We start from the raw sequence: 22,115 nt of genomic DNA on the forward strand, positions 1-22,115 counted from the left end.
TTTGGATAATTTCAGAATCAGTTCCTATATCTCTCCATAGGGATGGCTTCGATTTTGGCTTCAGTTCTGTAAAGTATGGCTTTGGCTTTAAAGAACTAGCATGTGTTATTGAGTTTTGTCAGTTTACTACTTTTTTTAAAGTTAAAAAAAACAAAAAACAAAAAACAAAAAACTGAACAGTCCAATTAAACCAGAAGAGAAAATCAAATATTCCTATAGTTGCCTGGTGTAATTATAGACCTGTATGCTGTTTGCCCTTCTCTTTCATTCTCCTATTTCATAGCTCTCCCCTGCCCATGAAAGAAAACACTGTCCCTCCCTGTCAAGCCTGTTCTGAAAGAGAAGATAACAAACTCCTTTGACCACATAAATTTTGTCTTAATCTTTTGAGGGGGATACAATTTACCATTTCACTGTGTAACATAAGAACTCAGCAAATAGGATTACAAGGCCTTTTTAAGGGCATACAGGTGGGAAAGATTATAAATGTTGGAGTCCAGTAGCTTCAAGTTTGAATCTCGGCAAGGTCTCTCAAGAGCTGGAGAATCTCCCTTTCGTAACCCTCAATTTTATCATTATAGAATTGGGAGTTATTATAACTACCTTGTAGAATCATTCTGAGGAGTGAGATACTGTAATATGTCACAGGCAGTGGATAGTCAACAAATGTTACCTTTCTTTATATTTCTCTCCTTTTTTTCCTTAAAAAATGTAAGATAAACCAAATTCATCATTGGTTATATGCCAGGCATATTGCTAGAAATCATGGTTAGTATTTAAGTCTCAATATCTTTAAGAAGTCAAAATTTATATATTTTGCCTCCATATTTCCTTCAGCTCTTTTTTATTTGTAGGCAAATTTCTCGTAGAAATTGGAAATATATACATGTTTGTTAATTTATAATGTCTATGAAAAATTCCTGAATATTTTAGAATACATCTCCATAATACAAAGAATTATATAATTGTTTGCACATTATCCTTGAAGTAACGTTGCCAAAATTGTAAAGTTTTCTCGGAAGATATCATGTCTGCAATTGCCCTTGCCATTTTTTTAACTGAAAGTAGAATGGTTGCTCTTTTAATTGAAATATGTATACACACAAAACGATGCTTATTTTATTTTATCAACATTAGGTTTTTTAACATTCACATTAGCATTGTCTTTTATTAACAATGTTTATTGCATTATATTATTTATTTAACAATGTTTATTTTAGTAATCTGAGATTTATAACTTGCTTTTTTCCAGAGTGGTTTTGAGAATCTTATAAAGTTTATTGGATTATGATATAACACAATTCAATGACAGAATCTAGTGAAAACCAGTAGAGGAATGTATATAGCAAGATGCTTGAGCCTAGGTAATTTCCACCCCAAAGTAGAAATTCACAGAACTGAATTGATCTCAAGGAAGCTAAGGCACAAAGGGAGATTGCTTGGCGTGTTTAGTTTTCATTTTCTGACCAGAAGAGCATAATTTAGATTGAAGAGACAAACTTTCAGGCACTGAATTCAAGGACAAATTTATTGTAAAGTTTCTTAAATTGGGGTCATGAAATAACAAAAGACAAAATCTCTGTTCAAATAGACATTTCTCTAAAAGCTGAGGGCATAACATTTAATCATATTTCAGGAAAGCCATTTTCTTCAGGGAGCTGAGATAAAAGGGCTTATTGTTCTCTGGTGATCCAACAATCCTGGGAAAAAAGAGAAGAGAATATAAAGCAGAGGTTTTGAAACTCTGCTCTAGACTTCCAAGGTTCCTTTGTCCATTTAGTCATGCACCAAAGTTATAATGAATTTCTATCGTGTATGAGATACTGTTCTAGCTACTGAGAATTCAGCAGTGAAATACACACACACACACACACACTTATATCCTAGTTTATAACCAGTTATAATATAAAATAGAGTTTATATTCTAGTAGGTGACAGATTATGATAAAAATATAATTCAAGTATATGGGAATTTCAGGTGAAGATAAGGACCACTGAAAAATTTAAAGCTAAGAATGAGTATATTGGGAAGCAAGGTAGGATGCTAACACATGAAGAAGCAAAGGCCAAGGTGGTTGCATGTGCTTGGTTATCTACTTAAGAAATAGATAAACTAGAAAAAAAAATAAAAGAATTAAAAAAAGAAAGAAAGAAAGAGATAAACTAAACTAGGACTCAGATCCAAGACTCCTGCTTCAGTGTGTGATTTTCAACAATCATATGGCATTAATAGCCTGAAAACTGGATCAAAATTTTAGTTAGGTTTCTAGACCAAAATCACTCCCTTGAATAATGTTCTAAATTTTTTCCTTGTTTCCAGATGCCAAGTCACACCGATTCTCTTGCTAAATGTATGTGCCGAAACACTGCTTTTATGTACTTGTAGCCTGGTAAAAATAAATAAACAAATAAAAATAAAAGAGAGAAAAGACATGTGTGAATAACTCAGGAGGCAGAAAATATGAGGTGCAATTAGAAATATAACAAGACAATGTCATGAGTGTTCTCACAGAGAACCACTGCATTTTCACACTAGTTTTTGGGGGTGGGGGGGGTTGGGATTTTTGTGTGGTTTTTTGTTTTGTTTTGTTTTTTATTGAAGTATAGTTGATTTACAATGTTGTGTTAATTTCAGATATACAGCAAAATGATTCAGTTATATATATAGTTATAGAATAGTTATATCTATTCTTTTTCAAATTATTTTCCCTTATAGGCTATTACAAAATATCGAGTATAGTTCCCTATGCTATACAGCAGGTCCTTGTTGGTTATCTCTTTTTTATATGGTAATGTGTATATATTAATCCCAAACTCCTATTTTTTCCCTCCTCCCCTTTCCCCTTTAGTAACCATAAGTTTGTTTTCTATGTCTGTGGGTCTATTTATATTAGTTTTAGAGGAGAGGTGGCCGAGAGGAGCCTTGTCAGGCTCTGGGAGGATGAAAAAAATTAATTCAGGAGAGATGGAGGACCGCATGTCATAGAGGAAGGAACACCATGAGCGTGCACAGCAAGGAGGGAAATTATGGGAGACATTAAGGGAAAAAGAAGGAATGTGGAGGGAAGTGTGGAACCAAGGCTTGAAAGATATCTAAGGAATCTGGTCCTTGGAAACAGGGAGCCATTCAAAGATTTTTGACACTAGGCTCACATGATAAAAGTTAGTTAATGAAGATCAGTCTAGCAGCATTTCCCAGTAGTTTAACAGCATTCCCTGTAGCTGCCAGAAGACCATGTGTTATGGAACAGTAAGTCTATAAATAGGAGTAATTAAGATAATTGTCAGTAATGCTGCCCAGAGGGTGACATTATCTCTAGGTATCCCCTATACCTAAGGCTCAACAGATTGTGATGGTGACATAGTTTGATCAAGAATTTTACCTGGATTTCAGGTCCTTGTCCCTTAACTAGTACTTTTCCACCAAGATTCTTTAAAAGAATTAAGACTGAATGCCCTGAAGCATCTATTATATGTGATGAAATGGCTTCTTTTCAGTGCATATAGAGTGGTACTAGCTACGTACCATCCTTGTCAGAATTGAAAAAATTGTCACTCAAATTATTGTTCAGGGTTTTATTTTCTTATGCTGCAGTAAAGGTCATCAAAATGATAAGAACTCTGCAAATCTATATTTTTATGAATGAAATTTTTACACAACTACTGCTAAATCCTTGCAGATTTACTACGGCTATATACTCATTGATAATTAGAAGACTTTCAAATCACTTCCTTATATCTGTAGTGCCAGAGGCAATTAGAACATATGTTAAGGTGTGGTAGGTTAGTCTTGTTAGAAGGTCAGAGCATGACAGAGGAATATATTTTTGTTTGAGTAGTGGAGCTCAGATGTTGATTCTATGCTAACTATAAAGTCTAAGGTTTGCTCATTCTTACCTCTGTGAAACTACTGTTTTGGATGACTAGATGAATAGACACTTAAATGTTAAAACTTAGAAAATTCAAAACCAACTCTCTGGAAATAGATAATGTAGAAGCTAAAATTTTAGTTGAATTGGGTCTTTACATTAACTCCTAGTTCAGGTTAAATATTTATCATCTAGAAGTGTTTTTAAAAATTTATCACTAGTCTCAGAAAATACATTCATTAGCCTTTTAGGGCATAGGATAATTTGAATCTGTAAGTTACTTATGGATTCAAGTTACTTATGCTACTGAGGTTTGATGAATTCAGTTCATTTAGTTAGAACCAGGGCTGGCCAGGTTCTTTCAGCAGAAAACTTCACAAAATTTCAAGACACATATGAAGGGTTGGAGAGTGGGGTGTGTTCAAAGAAACTATAGCTAGATAATGTGAGATTAACTGTGTCAGTGTGAGGAAGCAAAAGACTGGTTTAGTGGAAAAATTTTAAGAGCCTTGCCTAGAAGGTCAAGTAGAAGGTCAGGCTGGTTGATGAGATTTGTTGCCAAGCTGTGAGATTCTCAATAAGGCCTGTGTCCAGGAGAAATTTGGAAAGAGGTCAGATGTAGTTAGGAAGTTAAGTTGGAAAAACACGGAGCAACGCCAGTATTATGACACAATATTTGATCATTTGATCACTTTATTTTGAAGCATTTCAAGTCTGACCTTGATAGCTTGTTTAGCCTCAGAGACATGTACAAAACAATTGGAAGAGATACTGACTCCATCCAGCCTCTTTTACACAAGAAACTCACATGGACTACATTACTGGAATCTCACGTGGTCAGCCTATGTTTGGGGCATTGTTATCTTGAATGGCTCATTGTAGGTAAATGAAATTTGAGTTCGGTTCTCACGTTTTAAAGTATCATTTTTGAAAAGTGGAAAATATCAATAAAATATTATCTGATCATCTTATTCCCAAGACCCTCTGCAGAGTTAGTCCAGCCCCAGTCTTCTCTTTGGGAGAAGAGTAGGAAACTGAAAACTACTAAATTAGAGGAACAGACTTCAAATTCATCTCTTGATGGTATCGACATTTTCCAGGTTCTTTCTGAAGGTTTAATAGGGATTGTCAAAACTTAAGTTATCTTCTATTAGGTCACCTTTAAAATGAAAAGACTATGTGAAAATATTTCAGATTATCAAACGATTTTATAGTTGCTTATCTCTGGAACTCACTTCTAATTATTTTTCTAATCCACACTCCCTGCCACGGCTAAAACTAAAGCAGGGAGTCCATAGTTGTCCTTGGTGGCAGCACTGCAAGCTCCATGAATTATAGACATCTTAGAGAATATGTACCTTAAAAATAAATGTGAGCAATCAACTATAATTACAAAGGGGAAAAAAGGAAGGCGAGAAATAAACTATTTAGAAATTTCTGTCTCAGTCCAGTTTTCATTCTAAAAGGCTTTATATTCATCGCTATACACTTTTGGAAAAGAGAGGAAGGAAAACCCACTTTGTTGCCATCCAAAGGAAGTGATTTCACTGATTTAGCCACATTGAGACTTTCAGTTTATAATGAATAATAAAGTTATTGATGTTTTTAGTATATAGCATCCTAAGTGATCAGACACCCTCTTGTTAAAATATGCAGTAGAGTTGAAGTTTTACATCATTCTTTGAAGGGAAGAAACACCGTTTAACATAGACCAGACATTTGAACAAAATCATCCCAAGATTTACTGAGATCAGATCATAAATCAGGTGAAAAGATAAACTCTTCGACAGCTAAATAAGCTGAATGCATTAAATGGTCTGGATGCATAAAGAAGGAACCTGTTCATTTTTCCTCAAAGGAAAACTAAGAGGTGTCATGTGGATGGAGACCTGTCACCATGACCCTTAAGGGTGAAGGATATTCAAAGCACAGGAGGAAATCACATGGAAAGACTCAGAGAAAGAGATAGTGCTAGTTTGAATGATGGTGAGGGTGAATCTCATTAACTGAAGTAAGAAAAAAGGAAGGGACTTCTGCAGATATGGAGAGATAACTACTTCAGGTTTAACAGACTATCAGTGTAGAATTTAACTATCTTTTTTTTTAATTTTTAAATTTAATTTTATTTATTTTTTTATACAGTAGGTTCTTATTAGTCATCAATTTTACATACATCAGTGTATACATGTCAATCCCAATCGCCCAATTCATCACACCACCACCACCACCCCCCCCGCTGCTTTCCCCCCTTGGTGTCCATACGTTTGTTCTCTACATCTGTGTCTCAATTTCTGCCCTGAAAACCAGTTCATCAGTACCATTTTTCTAGGTTCCACATATATGTGTTAATATACGATATTTGTTTTTCTCTTTCTGACTTACTTCACTCTGTATGACAGTCTCTGGATCCATCCATGTCTAAACAAATGACCCAATTTCATTCCTTTTTATGGCTGAGTAATATTCCATTGTATGTATGTACCACATCTTCTTTATCCACTTGTCTGTCGGTGGGCATTTAGGTTGCTTCCATGACCTGGCTATTGTAAATAGTGCTGCAATGAACATTGGGGTGCATGTGTCTTTTTGAATTATGGTTTTCTCTGGGTATATGCCCAGTAGTGGGATTGCTGGATCATATGGTAATTCTATTTTTAGTTTTTTAAGGAACCTCCATACTGTTGTCCATAGTGGCTGTATCAATTTACATTCCCACCAACAGTGCAAGAGGGTTCCCTTATCTCCACACCCTCTCCAGCATTTGTTGTTTGTAGATTTTCTGATGATGTCCATTCTAACTGGTGTGAGGTGATACTTCATTGTAGTTTTGATTTGCATTTCTCTAATAATTAGTGATGTTGAGCAGCTTTTCATGTGCTTCGTGGCCATCTGTATGTCTTCTTTGGAGAAATGTCTATTTAGGTCTTCTGCCCATTTTTGGATTGGGTTGTTTGTTTTTGTATTATTGAGCTGCACGAGTTGTTTCTATATTTTGGAGATTAATCCTTTGTCTGTTGATTCGTTTGCAAATATTTTCTCCCATTCTGAAGGTTGTCTCTTCATCTTGTTTATGGTTTCCTTTGCTGTGCAAAAGCTTTGAAGTTTCATTAGGTCCCATTTGTTTATTTTTGTTTTTATTTCCATTACTCTAGGAGGTGGATCAAAAAAGATCTTGCTGTGATTTATGTCAAAGAGTGTTCTTCCTATTTTTTCCTCTAAGAGTTTTATAGTGTCCGGTCTTACATGTAGGTCTCGAATCCATTTTGAGTTTATTTTTGTCTATGGTGTTAGGGAGTGTTCTAATTTCATTCTTTTACATGTAGCTGTCCAGTTTTCCCAGCACCACTTATTGAAGAGACTGTATTTTTTCCATTGTATATCCTTGCCTCCTCTGTCATAGATTAGTTGACCATAGGTGTGTGGGTTTATCTCTGGGCTTTCTATCTTGTTCCATTGATCTATGTTTCTGTTTTTGTGCCAGTACCATATTGTCTTGATTACTATAGCTCTGTAGTATAGTCTGAGGTCAGGGAGTCTGATTCCTTCAGCTCCGTTTTCTTCCCTCAAGACTGCTTTGGCTATTCGGGGTCTTTTGTGTCTCCATACAAATTTTAAGATGATTTGTTCTAGTTCCATAAAAAAATGCCATTGGTAATTTGATAGGGATTGCATTGAATCTGTAGATTGCTTTGGGTAGTATAGTCATTTTCACAATGTTGATTCTTCCAATCCAAGAACATGGTATATCTCTCCATCTGTTGGTATCATCTTTAATTTCTTTCATCAGTGTCTTATAGTTTTCTGCATACAGGTCTTCTGTCTCCCTAGGTAGGTTTATTCCTAGGTATTTTATTCTTTTGGTTGCAATGGTAAATGGGAGTGTTCCCTTAATTTCTCTTTCAGATTTTTCATCATTAGTGTATAGGAATGCAAGAGATTTCTGTGCATTAATTTTGTATCCTGCAACTTTACCAAATTCACTGATTAGCTCTAGTAGTTTTCTGGTGGCATCTTTAGGATTCTGTATGTATACTATCATGTCATCTGCAAACAGGGACAGTTTTACTTCTTCTTTTCCAATTTGTATTCCTTTTATTTCTTTTTCTTCTCTGATTGCCGTGGCTAGGACTTCCAAAACTATGTTGAATAATAGTGGCGAGAGTGGACATCCTTGTCTTGTTCCTGACCTTAGAGGAAATGCTTTCAGTTTTTCACCATTGAGAATGATGTTTGCTGTGGGTTTGTCGTATATGGCCTTTATTATGTTGAGGTGGGTTCCCTCTATGCCCACTTTCTGGAGAGTTTTTATCATAAATCGGTGTTGAATTTTGTCAAAAGCCTTTTCTGCATCTATTGAGATGATCATATGGTTTTTATTCTTCAATTTGTTAATATGGTGTATCACATTGATCGATTTGTGTATATTGAAGAATCCTTGCATCCCTGGGATAAATCCCACTTGATCGTGGTGTATGATCCTTTTAATGTGTTGTTGGATTCTGTTTGCTAGTATTTTGTTGAGGATTTTTGCATCTATATTCATCAGTGATATTGATCTGTAATTTTCTTTTTTTGTAGTATCTTTGTCTGGTTTTGGTATCAGGGTGATGGTGGCCTCATAGAATAAGTTTGGGAGTGTTCCTTCCTCTGCAATTTTTTGGAGGAGTTTGAGAAGGATGGGTGTTAGCTCTTCTCTAAATGTTTGATAGAATTCACCTGTGAAGCCGTCTGGTCCTGGACTTTAGTTTGTTGGAAGATTTTTAATCACAGTTTCAATTTCATTACTTGTGATTGGGCTGTTCATAGTTTCTATTTCTTCCTGCTTCAGTCTTGGAAGTGATACCTCTCTAAGAATTTGTCCATTTCTTCCAAGTTGTCCATTTTTTTGGCATAGAGTTGCTTGTAGTAGTGTCTTAGGATGCTTTGTGCTTCTGCGGTGTCTCTTGTAACTTCTTTTTCACTTCTAATTTTACTGATTTGAGTCCTCTCCCTATTTTTCTTGATGAGTCTGGCTAATGGTTTATCAATTTTATTTATCTTCTCAAAGAACCAGCTTTTAGTTTTATTGATCTTTGCTATTGTTTTCTTTGTTTCTATTTCATTTATTTCTGCTCTGATCTTTATGATTTCTTTCCTTCTGCTAACTTTGGGTTTTCTTTGTTCTTCTTTCTCTAGTTCCTTTAGGTGTAAGGTTAAGATTGTTTATTTGAGATTTTTCTTGTTTCTTGAGGTAGCCTTGTATAGCTATAAACTTCCGTCTTAGAACTGCTTTTGCTGCATCCCATAGGTTTTGGATCGTCGTGTTTTCATTGTCATTTGTCTCTAGGTATTTTCTGATTTCCTCTTTGATTTCTTCAGTGATCACTTGGTTATTTAGTAACGTATTGTTTAGCCTGCATGTGTTTGTGTTTTTTACATTTTTTTTCCTCTAATTCATTTCTAATCTCATAGCATTGTGGTCAGAAAAGATGCTTGATATGATTTCAATTTTCTTAAATTTACTGAGGCTTCATTGTGACCCAGGATGTGATCTATCCTAGAGAATGTTCCATGCCCACTTGAGAAGAAAGTGTAATCTGCTGTTTTTGGATGGAATGTCCTATAAATATCAATTAAATCTATCTGGTCTATTGTGTCATTTAAAGCTTCTGTTTCCTTATTTGTTCATTTTGGCTGATCTGTCCATTGGTGTAAGTGAGGTGTTAAATTCCCCCACTATTATTGTGTTACTGTCAATTTCCTCTTTTATAGCTGTTAGCAGTTGCCTTATGTATTGAGGTGCTCCTATGTTGGGTGCATATATATTTATAATTGTTATATCTTCTTCTTGGATTGATCCCTTGATCATGATGTAGTGTCCTTCCTTGTCTCTTGTAACATTCTTTATTTTAAAGTCTATTTTATCTGATATGAGTATAGCTACTCCAGCTTTCTTTTGATTTCCATTTGCATGGAATATCTTTTTCCATCCCCTCACTTTCAGTCTGTATGTGTCCCTAGGTCTGAAGTGGGTCTCTTGTAGACAGCATATAGATGGGCCTTGTTTTTGTATCCATTCAGCAAGCCTGTTTTTTTTTTGGTTGGAGCATTTAATCCATTCACATTTAAGATAGTTATTGATATGTATGTTCCTATTACCATTTTCTTAATTGTTTTGGGTTTGGTTTTGTAGGTCCTTTTCTTCTCTTGTGTTTCCCACTTAGAGAAGTTCCTTTAGCATTTGTTGTACAGCTGGTTTGGTGGTGCTGAATTTTCTTAGCTTTTGCTTGTCTGTAAAGCTCCGTTGAATCTGAATGAGATCCTTGCCTGGTAGAGCAATCTTGGTTGTAGTTTCTTCCCTTTCATCACTTTAAGTATATCATGCCACTCCCTTCTGGCTTGTAGAGTTTCTGCTGAGAAATCAGCTGTTAACCTTATGGGAGTTCCCTTGTATGTTATCTGTCGTTTTTCCCTTGCTGCTCTCAATAATTTTTCTTTGTCTTTAATTTTTACCAAGTTGATTACTATGTGTCTCGGCATGTTTCTCCTTGGGTTTATCCTGTATGGGAGTCACTGCGCTTCCTGGACTTGGGTGGCTATTTCCTTTCCCATGTTAGGGAAATTTTCGACTCTAATCTCTTCAGATATTTTCTCGGGTCCTTTCTGTCTCTCTTCTCCTTCTGGGACCCCTATAATGCGAATGTTGTTGTGTTTAATATTGTCGCAGAGGTCTCTTAGGCTGTCTTCATTTCTTTTCATTCTTTTTTCTTTATTCTGTTCCGCAGCAGTGAGTTCCACCATTCTGTCTTCCAGGTCACTTATCCGTTCTTCTGCCTCAGTTTTTCTGCTATTGATTCCTTCTAGTGTAGTTTTCCTTTCAGTTATTGTATTGTTCATCTCTGTTTGTTTGTTCTTTAATTCTTCTAGGTCTTTGTTAAACATTTCTTGCATCTTCTCGATCTTTGCCTCCATTCTTTTTCCGAGGTCCTGGGTCATCTTCACTATCGTTATTCTGTATTCTTTTTCTGGAAGGTTGCCTATCTCCACTTCATTTAGTTTTTTTTCTGGGGTTTTATCTTGGTCCTTCAACTGGTACATAACCCACTGCCTTTTCATCTAGTCTTTCTGTGAATGTGGTTTTGTTTCACAGGCTGCAGGATTGTAATTCTTCTTGCTTAACTATCTTTTTAATTAAAGACAATTTATACTTACAAAGTTCTCCAAAAGAACTGATAATCTGAATTTGGCTAAACTAATTTTTTCATAGATGTGATTTTCCCACATTATATAACAAATATATTTCTTACTTAGTTATTCTTCCTTTGGGTTTATTGTGCCACACTGAGTAACAACTACCCTGCTAATATCTGTTGTTGTTAAAAATATACTTAAAATTTTAGAAAGTGATCATTCTTCTATTTCATTAAGCACAGTTTTCTGAAAAATCAATATTACCTGGACACTTTACTTCTAATTAAAAAAAAAAAGTTTTTAGAAGAGATTTCTCTAGAAAAGAGTAGAATTTTGACAGTAAACTAAGTCAGCCAACCCGTAAAATTAAGCTAAAATTTTAGACATTTGCATGAGATTCCAATTTCATTTTTCCTCTTTAAACCTACGGCCAAATGTTTTAGCAGATTTTTAATCCAAAGTACAAACACTATTGATTTTAAATTCAAGGATGAAAGTTTGACTTTATTTAAAATTTAACATTCATCTTAGTCTATATGTTGTAAAATTAACTACTTAAATTATGTGATTCACTAAGTATGCACTATAGGTATTCTTTTGTGAATAAATTCCTGGTAAAAGCAGAATGGATTTCCAATAAATATTTTATCACTTGGGAGATTTATTTAAATGGGAAGTAGATTCAGTTTTGGTACAATTATCTATTACTAGTTGGGCAAGGGACAGAATATAGATAAAACTTGGAGAGACTGAGAAATTATGATGAATTGTATTTGAATTTGTCATGGTATTGGCAGTTTTCACAAACATGTTCTTTTTCCTTTATGATAAATAAATGCAAATGAAATTATACTCAAGTATTTGAAGATCCATCTATGAATCCAGGAGGTCACTACTGATTTTCTATTATGAGATTCTTTGACTTATAAGCTATTAAAAGTCTATAAGAGGGTTTGTTTTTTAAAAATACCTAACTGTCCTCTATCAGGAATATGCCAGATACTCAAAGAAGATAGATATATGAGATGCCAAGTATCTATTCCGAACTTGGATATCGTTTCAGTTAGCACCGTCTATCTTTTTTTTTAAAAAAGTGTCTAAGGCTGGAATAGTCATTGGACATTCTCATGTATGAAGCAGTTTCCTGCAGAGGCAGTTGTCATGGTCCTGCCTTTTTTCGTATATACTGGGAGACATTAAGTAGGGATAAACTGCTTACCATGGAGTGAAGAACCCAAGCCTGATTCTTTGGCTTTCTGCCAAAAAAGAAAATGGAGAAAATGATGAATGACAAACACGTTATGGAGGAATTCTCCCCCCCCAGAGGCTGACAAGAATTCTAATTTTTAGGATTGCTATCACTGCCAAGAAGGATACTCCTTGTTTTTGTGCTCCTGATGGAAATATTGCTTCTGCTGAAACAGCACTCTAGTTCCTTGTTGTTGTGTTGGTGCTGTTATCTTATCTTCCTAATAGTGAGTCCTTTATTTCTGGTAAAGATATTCATTTAAATAACTATGGGAGGTCAAATTTATACACGGATTTTCGTTGAGACATAGCTTAAAATTACCCTTAATTCAATAAGAAAATAGGTGTTTTATAAAAATTTGATTTGTAAGCTTTTTAAATAATTTAACTATTTTAAGGACTATATTTCTATTCACTTTTTTAAAATTCCTGTATTGCTTTGGCTTGGTGAAACTAGATCTTCATACTAGGAATTCTGTTGGTTGAAAAGTGCCAGAATCTAGGATGACATATGGCATTTAATAGGAGTGAGTTAGGAATTAATTCCAGGTTTTGTTCTTGAATATAAAGAATCTATTTCCTAAGTGCAAAATAAATGAGAAAATCTAAAATCACTCATTTGACAAAAACTCAGGGTTTCCAGTTAACAGTAAATGCAATATGATGTACCGATGCAATAATGGTATTTATGTAATATAATCGTGGGTAGTATTAATAAGTTTGGTATCTAAAATGAGCAGTGTGATATCTTGCTTTACGTGGTACTGGTCAGCTCTGGGTACCACCCTTTTAAAGAAATAAAGACTGTTCAGATCACATTTATAAGAGAATAACCAAGACATTATTTTTTAATTCTCTATTGCATTTACCTTCTTACATTTACAAGTAAGAGGTTGTAAGACACAACTTGAAAGGCCAGCCACGCATCTAAATCTACCAGGACATTAGCACTACATAAAATCAAACTCATTTGATAGTGAGCTATGAATAAGAATCTTTTACTTTTAAAGGTCCTAAATTCTGTTCGTTTCACAGGAGTCTGAACTGATCGAACTAAGAGAAACCATTGAAATGCTGAAGGCCCAGAACTCTGCTGCCCAGGCAGCCATTCAGGGAGCACTCAACGGTCCAGACCACCCTCCCAAAGGTACGTTTAGAAATCTTGCCATTTTTCATCCAATCTGCTAGGAATCTATTTTTATTTATTAATTAGAACAAAGCTGCTTTTACTCAGTCACACTGCCTTTTATAATATATCAATATAAGTTGCTACTAATGCAGTCAGAATCTCAGAATTTAAGAACAGTAGGCTTCAGTATCAAACTGACCTTAAGGAAATTGCTTCTACAGTCCAACACTTCTCTCTCCACCTGATTTGGTGAAGGTGGGTCTGAGGAGGTTGATTAATGTATTCATAGCTGCCTTCAAGCAAAACAAACCTGGGAAGGAGTATGAAAATCTAGATCTGTATGTAAAAATACAGTAATCAATATGGTGAAGTACTGGATACTGGGAGCAACTCGTCCTGGGTGGGGGCAATAAAAAGGTACTTTTCTGTAGAGAACTTAAAATAACAGTAAGAAAATGGACTAAAAGTTGGTGTGTTTTTAATTATTACTATGCTTCAACAATTGGAAACAATGATAAAACAATCTTCCCTGCCACTACCCCACTCCTTAGATTGCCACTGAAGAAATACTCTGTGATAATGTCGTGTCATTGTTTTCTTTACATAGGTTCTACTTATTCCTATTCTGACTCTTTTCAGTAGCATTCAATATGCTCAACTCTTTACCAGCTGAAAAATGTTTTCCTAAATCCTGAGTGCTCTGTCATCTCTCTTCGCATTTCCAGATGAATTTTGGGAAACTTTGATGGAATCATTCACTGTCTTCAACATCCAGTTACACTTCAGACCACAGGAGTGTGGTTTCTCTTTCCACTACTCCACCAAAACTGTTCTCTCCATCATCAATAATGACTTAGATGACTCTAAATCCAGTACAACATTTAAAATTCTTATTGTATTTGTTGTGCAAATAGCATTTGATGCTGATGTCCACTGCATCCTACTTGAAACATTCACTTCTTCTAATGCTCATGACATCCACATTCTTAGTTTTTCTTCTGCTCCTTTGAAATTTCTTTCACAGTTTCTCTTGTAGATTCACTCGTTTGTATGCATTTGTTAAATGTTGATGTTTTGTAGAACGCAGTCCTAAACTGACTTCCATTATGATTTTATACATTATGATTCTCTTCATCCTATCGAAAATTTTATACAAACTCATCTAGTACTCTACCTATAATTATTATTTATGTGTTGATAACTGTCAAATATATCTCTCCAGGGCAGGCTCGTCTTTTGAGTTACAGAGCTGTATATCTAGCTGCCAAAGAGAAAACTCCATTAGGTTATCTTTGGGTGTCTGTTTGCCACCTGAAAGTCAGCATCTCCAAATTTGAACTTATCTTCTTCCTTCTCAGACCTGCTTTGCCTTCGGTGTTCCTTTCTCAGTAAACAGCATCACCATCCTTCCATATGGCCAGAAATCCTCCTCTTCTTACACAGTAAATCACTAAGTTCTATTGATTCCATCCATTAAATATATCTTGTTCCCTTTTCTCTCATCCTGCTATCACCATTCCTCATATCTCCCCTGAACTATGACCACAAACTCCTAAGTCTTAAGGAGCCTTCCTGCTCTTCATCTTTCACCTCCTTATGCCATTCTTCACACTGAGACCAGAGCAGTTGTCTAACAATATATATTTAACAGGTATCCCATTGCCTTTAGATGAAATACTAACTCCTTAACATGACATAATCTCTCTTCACCAGCTTCATTCATTCAACAAGTATTTATTGATATTACCATTTATGTGCTAAACACTGTTCTAGACCTTATGTCTTGCTATTTTGTCGTGTTGTGTATTTCATATTTCAGCTATCCAGAACTTCTTTCAGTTCTTCAAAAGTTCTTTATATATTCTCTTTATTCTACTTGGAACTTTCTACCCTATTTGTTCAGCATAAAAACTTTTTGAGATCTTGCAAGAGTTAGCCTAAACATGCCTCCTTGTCTCCTAAACCATATGAGGTCCCTCTGTGATATGTTTCTGGAAATAACTGTACTTCCCTCATCAAAATTTGCATTCAGTCACTTTGGTGCCTTAATTTGTTTATGGTCTGCCTTTCCTGGTCCATGGCAGGGTGGTCTGTTCTCTTAATCCTTAATCCTGGCCGTAATGATGGCTTGCACATAAAAGGGGCTTATTCAAATTTTATAGAAAGGACTAATACAATTTTTAAAAACTTGAAATTTAACTTATAGGAAAACAGTTATATAAAGTGAAATATACTTAAATTGAAGGACAAACTAGTTCTCTAGGGGCTACTTCTCTTAAGAATTTAGCAACTTTCCATGTGGGGGAGTTAATTTATATGTGGCATGGAAAATTACTGCATATTTAAAGCTTATCTTAGAGCTATAATAAAGCAGCTTATGTTCTAAATCTTCATGTCAGTAAATAGGTCCAGAAGGGATTTAAAAAGGCTTAATCCTTTCTTTACCACAGTACAAGTCACTGAAGTAAAACTTTCTGGAAAGATTCCTTTTATCTCAGGCAACAGGTAGCTTAATATATCTACTAGAATTGAAAAATAGGAATTCCTTTGCTCAGAAATGTGGGAGGGATACCTGAAATGAACAAAATGATAACAGTTAATATTCAACTTGGCCAAGAAAGATTAAAAAATAATTTTATAAGATTTAAAACTAACAAAAACAAATAGTTATAAAGGGTTGAATGTATATAGAATATTCAGATTGTGTTTCTGTAGTATTAAAACTCATATCAAGGCATATTGTAAATATTTAGAGAAGAGCATTCCAGGAGGGTCTTGAGTCAGAAAAGAGATTAGTGCCTTTATGGAACTGATACAAGGAAGATAATGACCAAAGGTAAAGTAAGTAGAACCAGGCTGGAGACATAAATACTGACCAGATTACTGAGGAAACTTCAGGCCATATTTAAGAGTTGAAATGTTTTCTATTCTTATTAAAATGGAAATCTATTGGGAAGTCTCAGGTAAGGGAGTGATGATGAGGTTTTTCTTTAAAAAGATTTCTCTAACTATGGTTTGTAGAATGGTTTGAAGGTGAGTTGGACAGCTGTTCTTTCTTAGAGCAGGTAGGTGATGGTGGTGGCTTGAACTAGAACAGTGACGGTGCAGAAGGTGGGAAGTGGAAAATGAATGAATGAATAAACATATAACTGAAATAGATATTTTTAAAATAAGCTTCTCCATTCATTCAGATTATTGATATTCATTTGGTCAACCATTCTTTACTGAGCTCTGCAATGCCACATGTACTCAATCAAATACTTACAAACACTAGAAAAGAATGGCCAGAGAAAAGTAAAATGCATTCCCTTCATTCCATGGTATTATTGAAATTATGCCCTTGCCAATCTTTACTGGAAATGCGGTCATAATTGAACATAACTAATACCTCCAAGGACTACTTTTGACCTACGATTACAAGAATTTACCAATCTTTTTAAAATTTGGGATTACTTGAAGTCAAATATAATTTATTAATTCTGGATATAATAAAAACTCTGGAATACTTTAACGCTTAATACATCTTTTTTTTTTGTAAAAGTCAGTTATGAAGGGAAAAATAGCAAATACTAATCTTGTTCAGAAAAGCTTATAGCCAACTGTAGCAGAAATTTAAAACACAGATACCTACACATGTTCTTTTATTGCTTATTCATATAATTTCCATATTAGTTGATTAAGGGATACTGTGCTCCTTTATTGTTGAATCAAAACAACACACATAAATACCTTGATTTAGGTTTTGGTACTGGTAATGTTTTGGGCATGCAAAAACAGTAAATGTTCTCATCATTAAAAAAAAAAAAATACTTTTGGACCAAACTCTAGGGATTCTTAAAAACAGCTCTGTTTTTACCCTCCTGTAAAATTTTTCAGCATGGTTATTCCCTTAATGGAAAAATTAAAGTACTTATTGGTATGTATGTACATGAGATTAAGGATGGAGATATGTATATGCATATTATACACCCACACATACTTATTTATTGTATGTTTTGAAAGTAACCGGTTACATTTCCATTGCCATCAGTCATTTTACTGTTAAATTAGTCAACTGCAAAGCTTTGATTATATACTATTATTTCTATGGGAACTTTTTGAAAGCTATATAATAATTTCTGACATCTTATAAGTTCCACTGAGATTTTTTTGCTTGGCTAATATGCATTGATACCAATTATATATGACAATAGAAATGGCCTAAAAGCATATTTGACCTTAAAATAATTTTATGAATTATTAGTGTCTCCGCTAACACTTAAGTTCACTGTGAGTAGAAATCATTTCAATTTTAATTTTAATGACTATAAATAAATCTTATAAGCTGATTGTATGGAGTAAGTGAATATGTTCAAAAAGTGATTTAGTATCAAATGGTATCCTCTTCAAAATATCTTATTATCTAGAGAAGCACTCCATGCTCTTTAGGAGTATATAGAAGTCATATCACCTGGCAATTAGTACAATACACAGTAGGATACTTCTAAGTCTCAAGTTGGCTCCACTGTTTTTCAGCTACGTGACCACAGGGAAGATTTAATACTTACACTCATTTCAATGGTTTGCTTTAAGAGTAAAATTAGATACTCCCAGAGCAGAGTAGTAAAAGCTAGCTTTATTATTACCTGTTATCATTGTTACTACTATTACTCTTCCAAGTCATGGACAGGGGTTAGGGGTATGATGGAAGAATTGCACTGTCTTAAGTATGATTTCTGTTTAATTCACAAATACAGTCTACCCACATTCTCTCTTGAGGACCTTCGCCCCATTGGCTCTTTGACCTTGGTCAGTTTACTTAACTTCTTTGCACTTCAGTTGCTCCATCTGTGGTATGAAGTGCTTAGATGACTTGCAAGGTTTGTTTTGGCTCTAACAAGGTATGATTCCATGAAATGGAAAGTTAATATATTTGGCTTCAGTAGCTTTATTCGAAGGACAAATATTAAAAACACACAATTAATTATCATGCTGTTAAGAGTTTCCTTTTACTCCATGGAACAAATCATTTGGAATAAATCATTTTGGAAGTGCTGTTTGATCCAGGTATTCAGTAAAAATCACTAGCATAGCAGTTCATTTTGGGACAAAACTCAGAATTCATTAAAACACCAGTGCTACAGACTGACTTGAGATTCCCATTGAATCTTAATACAGATAACCCAGTTAATTAAAGCAAATATGGTTGTACTTTATTAAGCTTATAAAACCAAAACTGCATTGAAATAATCTGTACAAAGCCATGTTGACATTTATTAGAGGACTTCCTCTCAGAAAGCCTAAAAGTCTTGTTTGTTCAGATTGCAAGTTTTTATGGGTAAACGTGATATTGTCTATCTGTGGCTAGATCTCCGCATCAGAAGACAGCATTCCTCCGAAAGCGTTTCTAGTATCAACAGTGCCACGAGCCATTCCAGCATTGGCAGTGGTAACGATGCTGACTCCAAGAAGAAGAAAAAGAAAAACTGGGTAAGCCATTAGCATTCATCTAATTCAGAAGCTTATCACTGCACAGTGAGTCAGGCTTTTTCCTTTTGGGCTTTAGAGATCCACAGCAGTTTACAGTGTCTCATTCAAGTGACTGACACCTCAAAGGCTACTCTCATCACCAAGATTAGGGCAGCATGGTGCTGAAGAGCAAACGTTTTGGAGTTGGCACTAACTAAACTTGGATTTGAATCCCAGCTTTGACACTTACTATTTGGATCTTAGGCAAGTGACTTCACCTTTTGGGGAGCCTAAATTTTCTCATCTGTAAAAATTGGATAATTAATACTGACTTTATAGAGATACTGTAAAGAAAAATAGGGTAACATGTGTAAATAAATGGCTCGGAGCAGGGGCTTACTGTGGAGGTAGAGATGAAGAAGAGGAAAAAGATGATGGTGATGCTGATGGTGGTGATGGTGGTGGTGCTGGTGGATGGAGGAAGTGGAGAAAAAACGGAATAAAAAAAGTAAAAGGGAAAGAAGAGACTTGAAAGCCTCTCTACCCCTTGCATCAACAGGGTTTATAGTGTGAATAAAGTGTCACTGTATAAGAAATCAACTATATGTATTTTTACCAAAAGAACATAGGATAAATACAGAAATGTACTTTAACAGGACTGTCCCTTAAGTTTGCTAGAGATAGAATTTATGATATTAAGTAATTGCTGAAAAACTGAGGGGAAGATGCTATCACTGCAAAATGTTTAAAAACAATGAAGTAAAGGATTTCTTTTAATGCCATGAAAGAAAAAAGTAGATTTTAAATAAGTAGAACTCTTGATGTAATCCAAAATACAACTAGCAGAGGATTTTACTGGAGTGCTTTCTGTAAATAATGAGAGAAATATCTTTTCTGTTTTAAAAAAATGTTTATGCAGGTAATATTTTAAAATACTGATCAGCCTTCATTCCCTTGATTTGTAATTCCACACTCTTTCATGTTTCTGCAAGGTGAACTCTAGAGGAAGTGAGGTGAATATAAACCATGGACAATTTGGCATGCATCTATAAAAATACCCACCCTTGGCATGAATGCTATTCATTTTGGCAGGAGGCTTTTATACCTTTTAAAAACAGATTACCTTGTATGTCTTTTCTTTGTGTCTTTTCATTTTAATCTCCAGTTTTAAAGAGAAGTAAAACTACTTTCTGAATAGCGCGGTAGGGCATACCAACTCTGGTTTCTCATAGTCCGGGAACTGAAAATTTGAATAGAAACTCACAATTAATGAAGTGTTAGGTGAATTTGATTTCATTTTGCTTTTTAAGTTTATAGTGTCAGCAGGCCCTGACTTGATTGTAGCGCTAAAGCAGCCATTTAAAACAAATTGCCTTGAAGAGAGGAGCCTTCTGAACGGAGATCCCTTCAAGGTACTTCGTTTTAAATGAGTGCTCTGACAGCCATGCCCTTGACCCTGCACTGTTTAAAAGCCTTCCATGTTTGCGCTGCGCTGGATTAATACAAGAATAAAACAAAAACACAAAACACGGTATCTTTTTTTTTTTAGAGATACTGTGCTGCAGCTGTTAATCCTTTGCTTATACATACTGACCCCAGGCAGTGGCTAGGATGGCACCTGCAAACTAACGGCCCAAAGCAAGATGCCCCCAGTGCAAATAGACAAGGAAGGTAATTTCTGTCCTTCTTGCAGCTGAGAAGCTCATTCAAACAAGCCTTTGGGAAGAAAAAACCCACCAAGCCTCCGTCTTCACATTCGGACATTGAAGAGCTTACTGACTCGTCCCTTCCAGCGTCCCCCAAGTTGCCCCACAATTCGGGTGACTGTGGGCCAGCCTCCATGAAGCCCTCGCAATCCGCCTCAGCGTAAGTCACTCCCTCTGCCGGTTGCGGAAGTATTTTGTTAAAGACAACTTCAGGCCAAGCCTAGATCTGTGTTCTAAATGGAACTGCAGCACCATCTCTATACCGATTATTTTCAGATCTTCCTTAGGATAGCAGACAGCATTTGTTTCTCTTCTGCTTTCCATACATTAGAAATTGACTGTTCTTGATCTCATTCTCCCCTTTTCTAAGTTATTATTTTCACTTCTTTTCACTTGCATTTGTCCGTGTATCTGTCTAACTGTGCATTAAATGCAGGTTACCCCTTGTCTGGCCACCAAAGAAACGGCAAAATGGCCCTGTGATCTACAAGCATAGATCCCGGTAAAATGGAGTGTGTTGCATGAAAACTGCAAAGATCCTGGTTCTAACCTAAGCAGTGTTCACTCTTGCTTCTTCTAAAATCACTCGCATGCATTTCAACAATGACTACCTTCTCTGTCCTCCTGTTTTGGAAGTAAAATTTGGTTTCCTCAAGCCAAACTTCAATCCTTTTTTCTTTAATTGTGTTAGATAATCTAGCATAGCATTTTTTTTTAATAGTATCCCACTAGTTGATGTTACAAGAAAGAATAAAACATTTAGAACGTAAAACATGTGCTCTGATAATTCTCTTTATTCTATATACTATTTAAATGAGATTTCCTTGTGTGCCCAAGACAGTGGCTCACCCAGAATTCATATAAAGCAGGGCCACTAATAGAACCATTTAAGACCCTTGTACACCCTGTATTATTTCCTGACTTAGAGGAAAGAACATAGCACTATCATTTTGTGACCAGCAATTAGTCCTCACATTTTAAATGGAAAAGATATTCATTAACATAAAACAAATTCTTTTGACATACTTCCTACAAAGCTGTCTACAGAACAACAATAGGATATAATGTATATGACCTTCAAGCAGCCCCCAACAAGCCTGCCCATTTGGGTTGAAACCTGTGATTCAGTTTCATTAGCTGATCTCCTAAATCAGCTGAGCCTACCAGGAGGATTATATAACACTCATCCATTATTTAAATGTCCAAAACTAATCTCCCTGATTTATTTTCTACAATATTTATATTGAATTGTATCGTAACCTGAAAATAGTATTGTGGCAAATAAGGTTATTCTTTGCAAAATTTTACAAAACAAGAAATCAACATTTTAAGGACATAAGAACTTTGCTTTAAACAAATTTCATGTTGCAAATAGAGGCTCAAGTCTCTTGAAAAATGGTAGAATGAGATGTAGTAATATTATGACTTTTCAGCTCCATAAACAGCAACAAGGGAATTTTGAGGATCACTTTATATACAGTAAAGATAGATTGTTTTTAAACTTCAGAAAATAGGAAGAAAAGATTAAAAGAGACGGCTACTATT

General features: G+C 35.2%; 1 protein-coding gene across 11 annotated transcripts in view; it reads left to right on the forward strand.

Annotated features, from left to right (window-relative positions):
- The window catches only part of NAV3 (neuron navigator 3), an 850,488-nt gene that overhangs the window by 796,171 nt on the left and 32,202 nt on the right, over positions 1-22,115 (forward strand). For 9 of the 11 annotated variants that reach the window (XR_011076027.1, XR_011076028.1, XM_068561371.1 and 6 more), the window contains 4 exons: positions 13,323-13,434; positions 18,764-18,885; positions 19,857-19,877; positions 20,558-20,730. Coding sequence is in view for 9 of the 11 variants with exons in the window: in XM_068561371.1 (XP_068417472.1) it covers positions 13,323-13,434; positions 18,764-18,885; positions 19,857-19,877; positions 20,558-20,730 (428 nt within the window). In the remaining 2 variants the exon portion in view is untranslated. The remainder of the gene's footprint in view (positions 1-13,322; positions 13,435-18,763; positions 18,886-19,856; positions 19,878-20,557; positions 20,731-22,115) is intronic. The other 2 variants (XM_068561376.1, XM_068561379.1) reach the window with 1 other exon arrangement.

This window comes from Eschrichtius robustus, chromosome 13, assembly GCF_028021215.1.
Source record: "Eschrichtius robustus isolate mEscRob2 chromosome 13, mEscRob2.pri, whole genome shotgun sequence".
In the NCBI taxonomy this organism is placed as follows: domain Eukaryota; kingdom Metazoa; phylum Chordata; class Mammalia; order Artiodactyla; family Eschrichtiidae; genus Eschrichtius; species Eschrichtius robustus.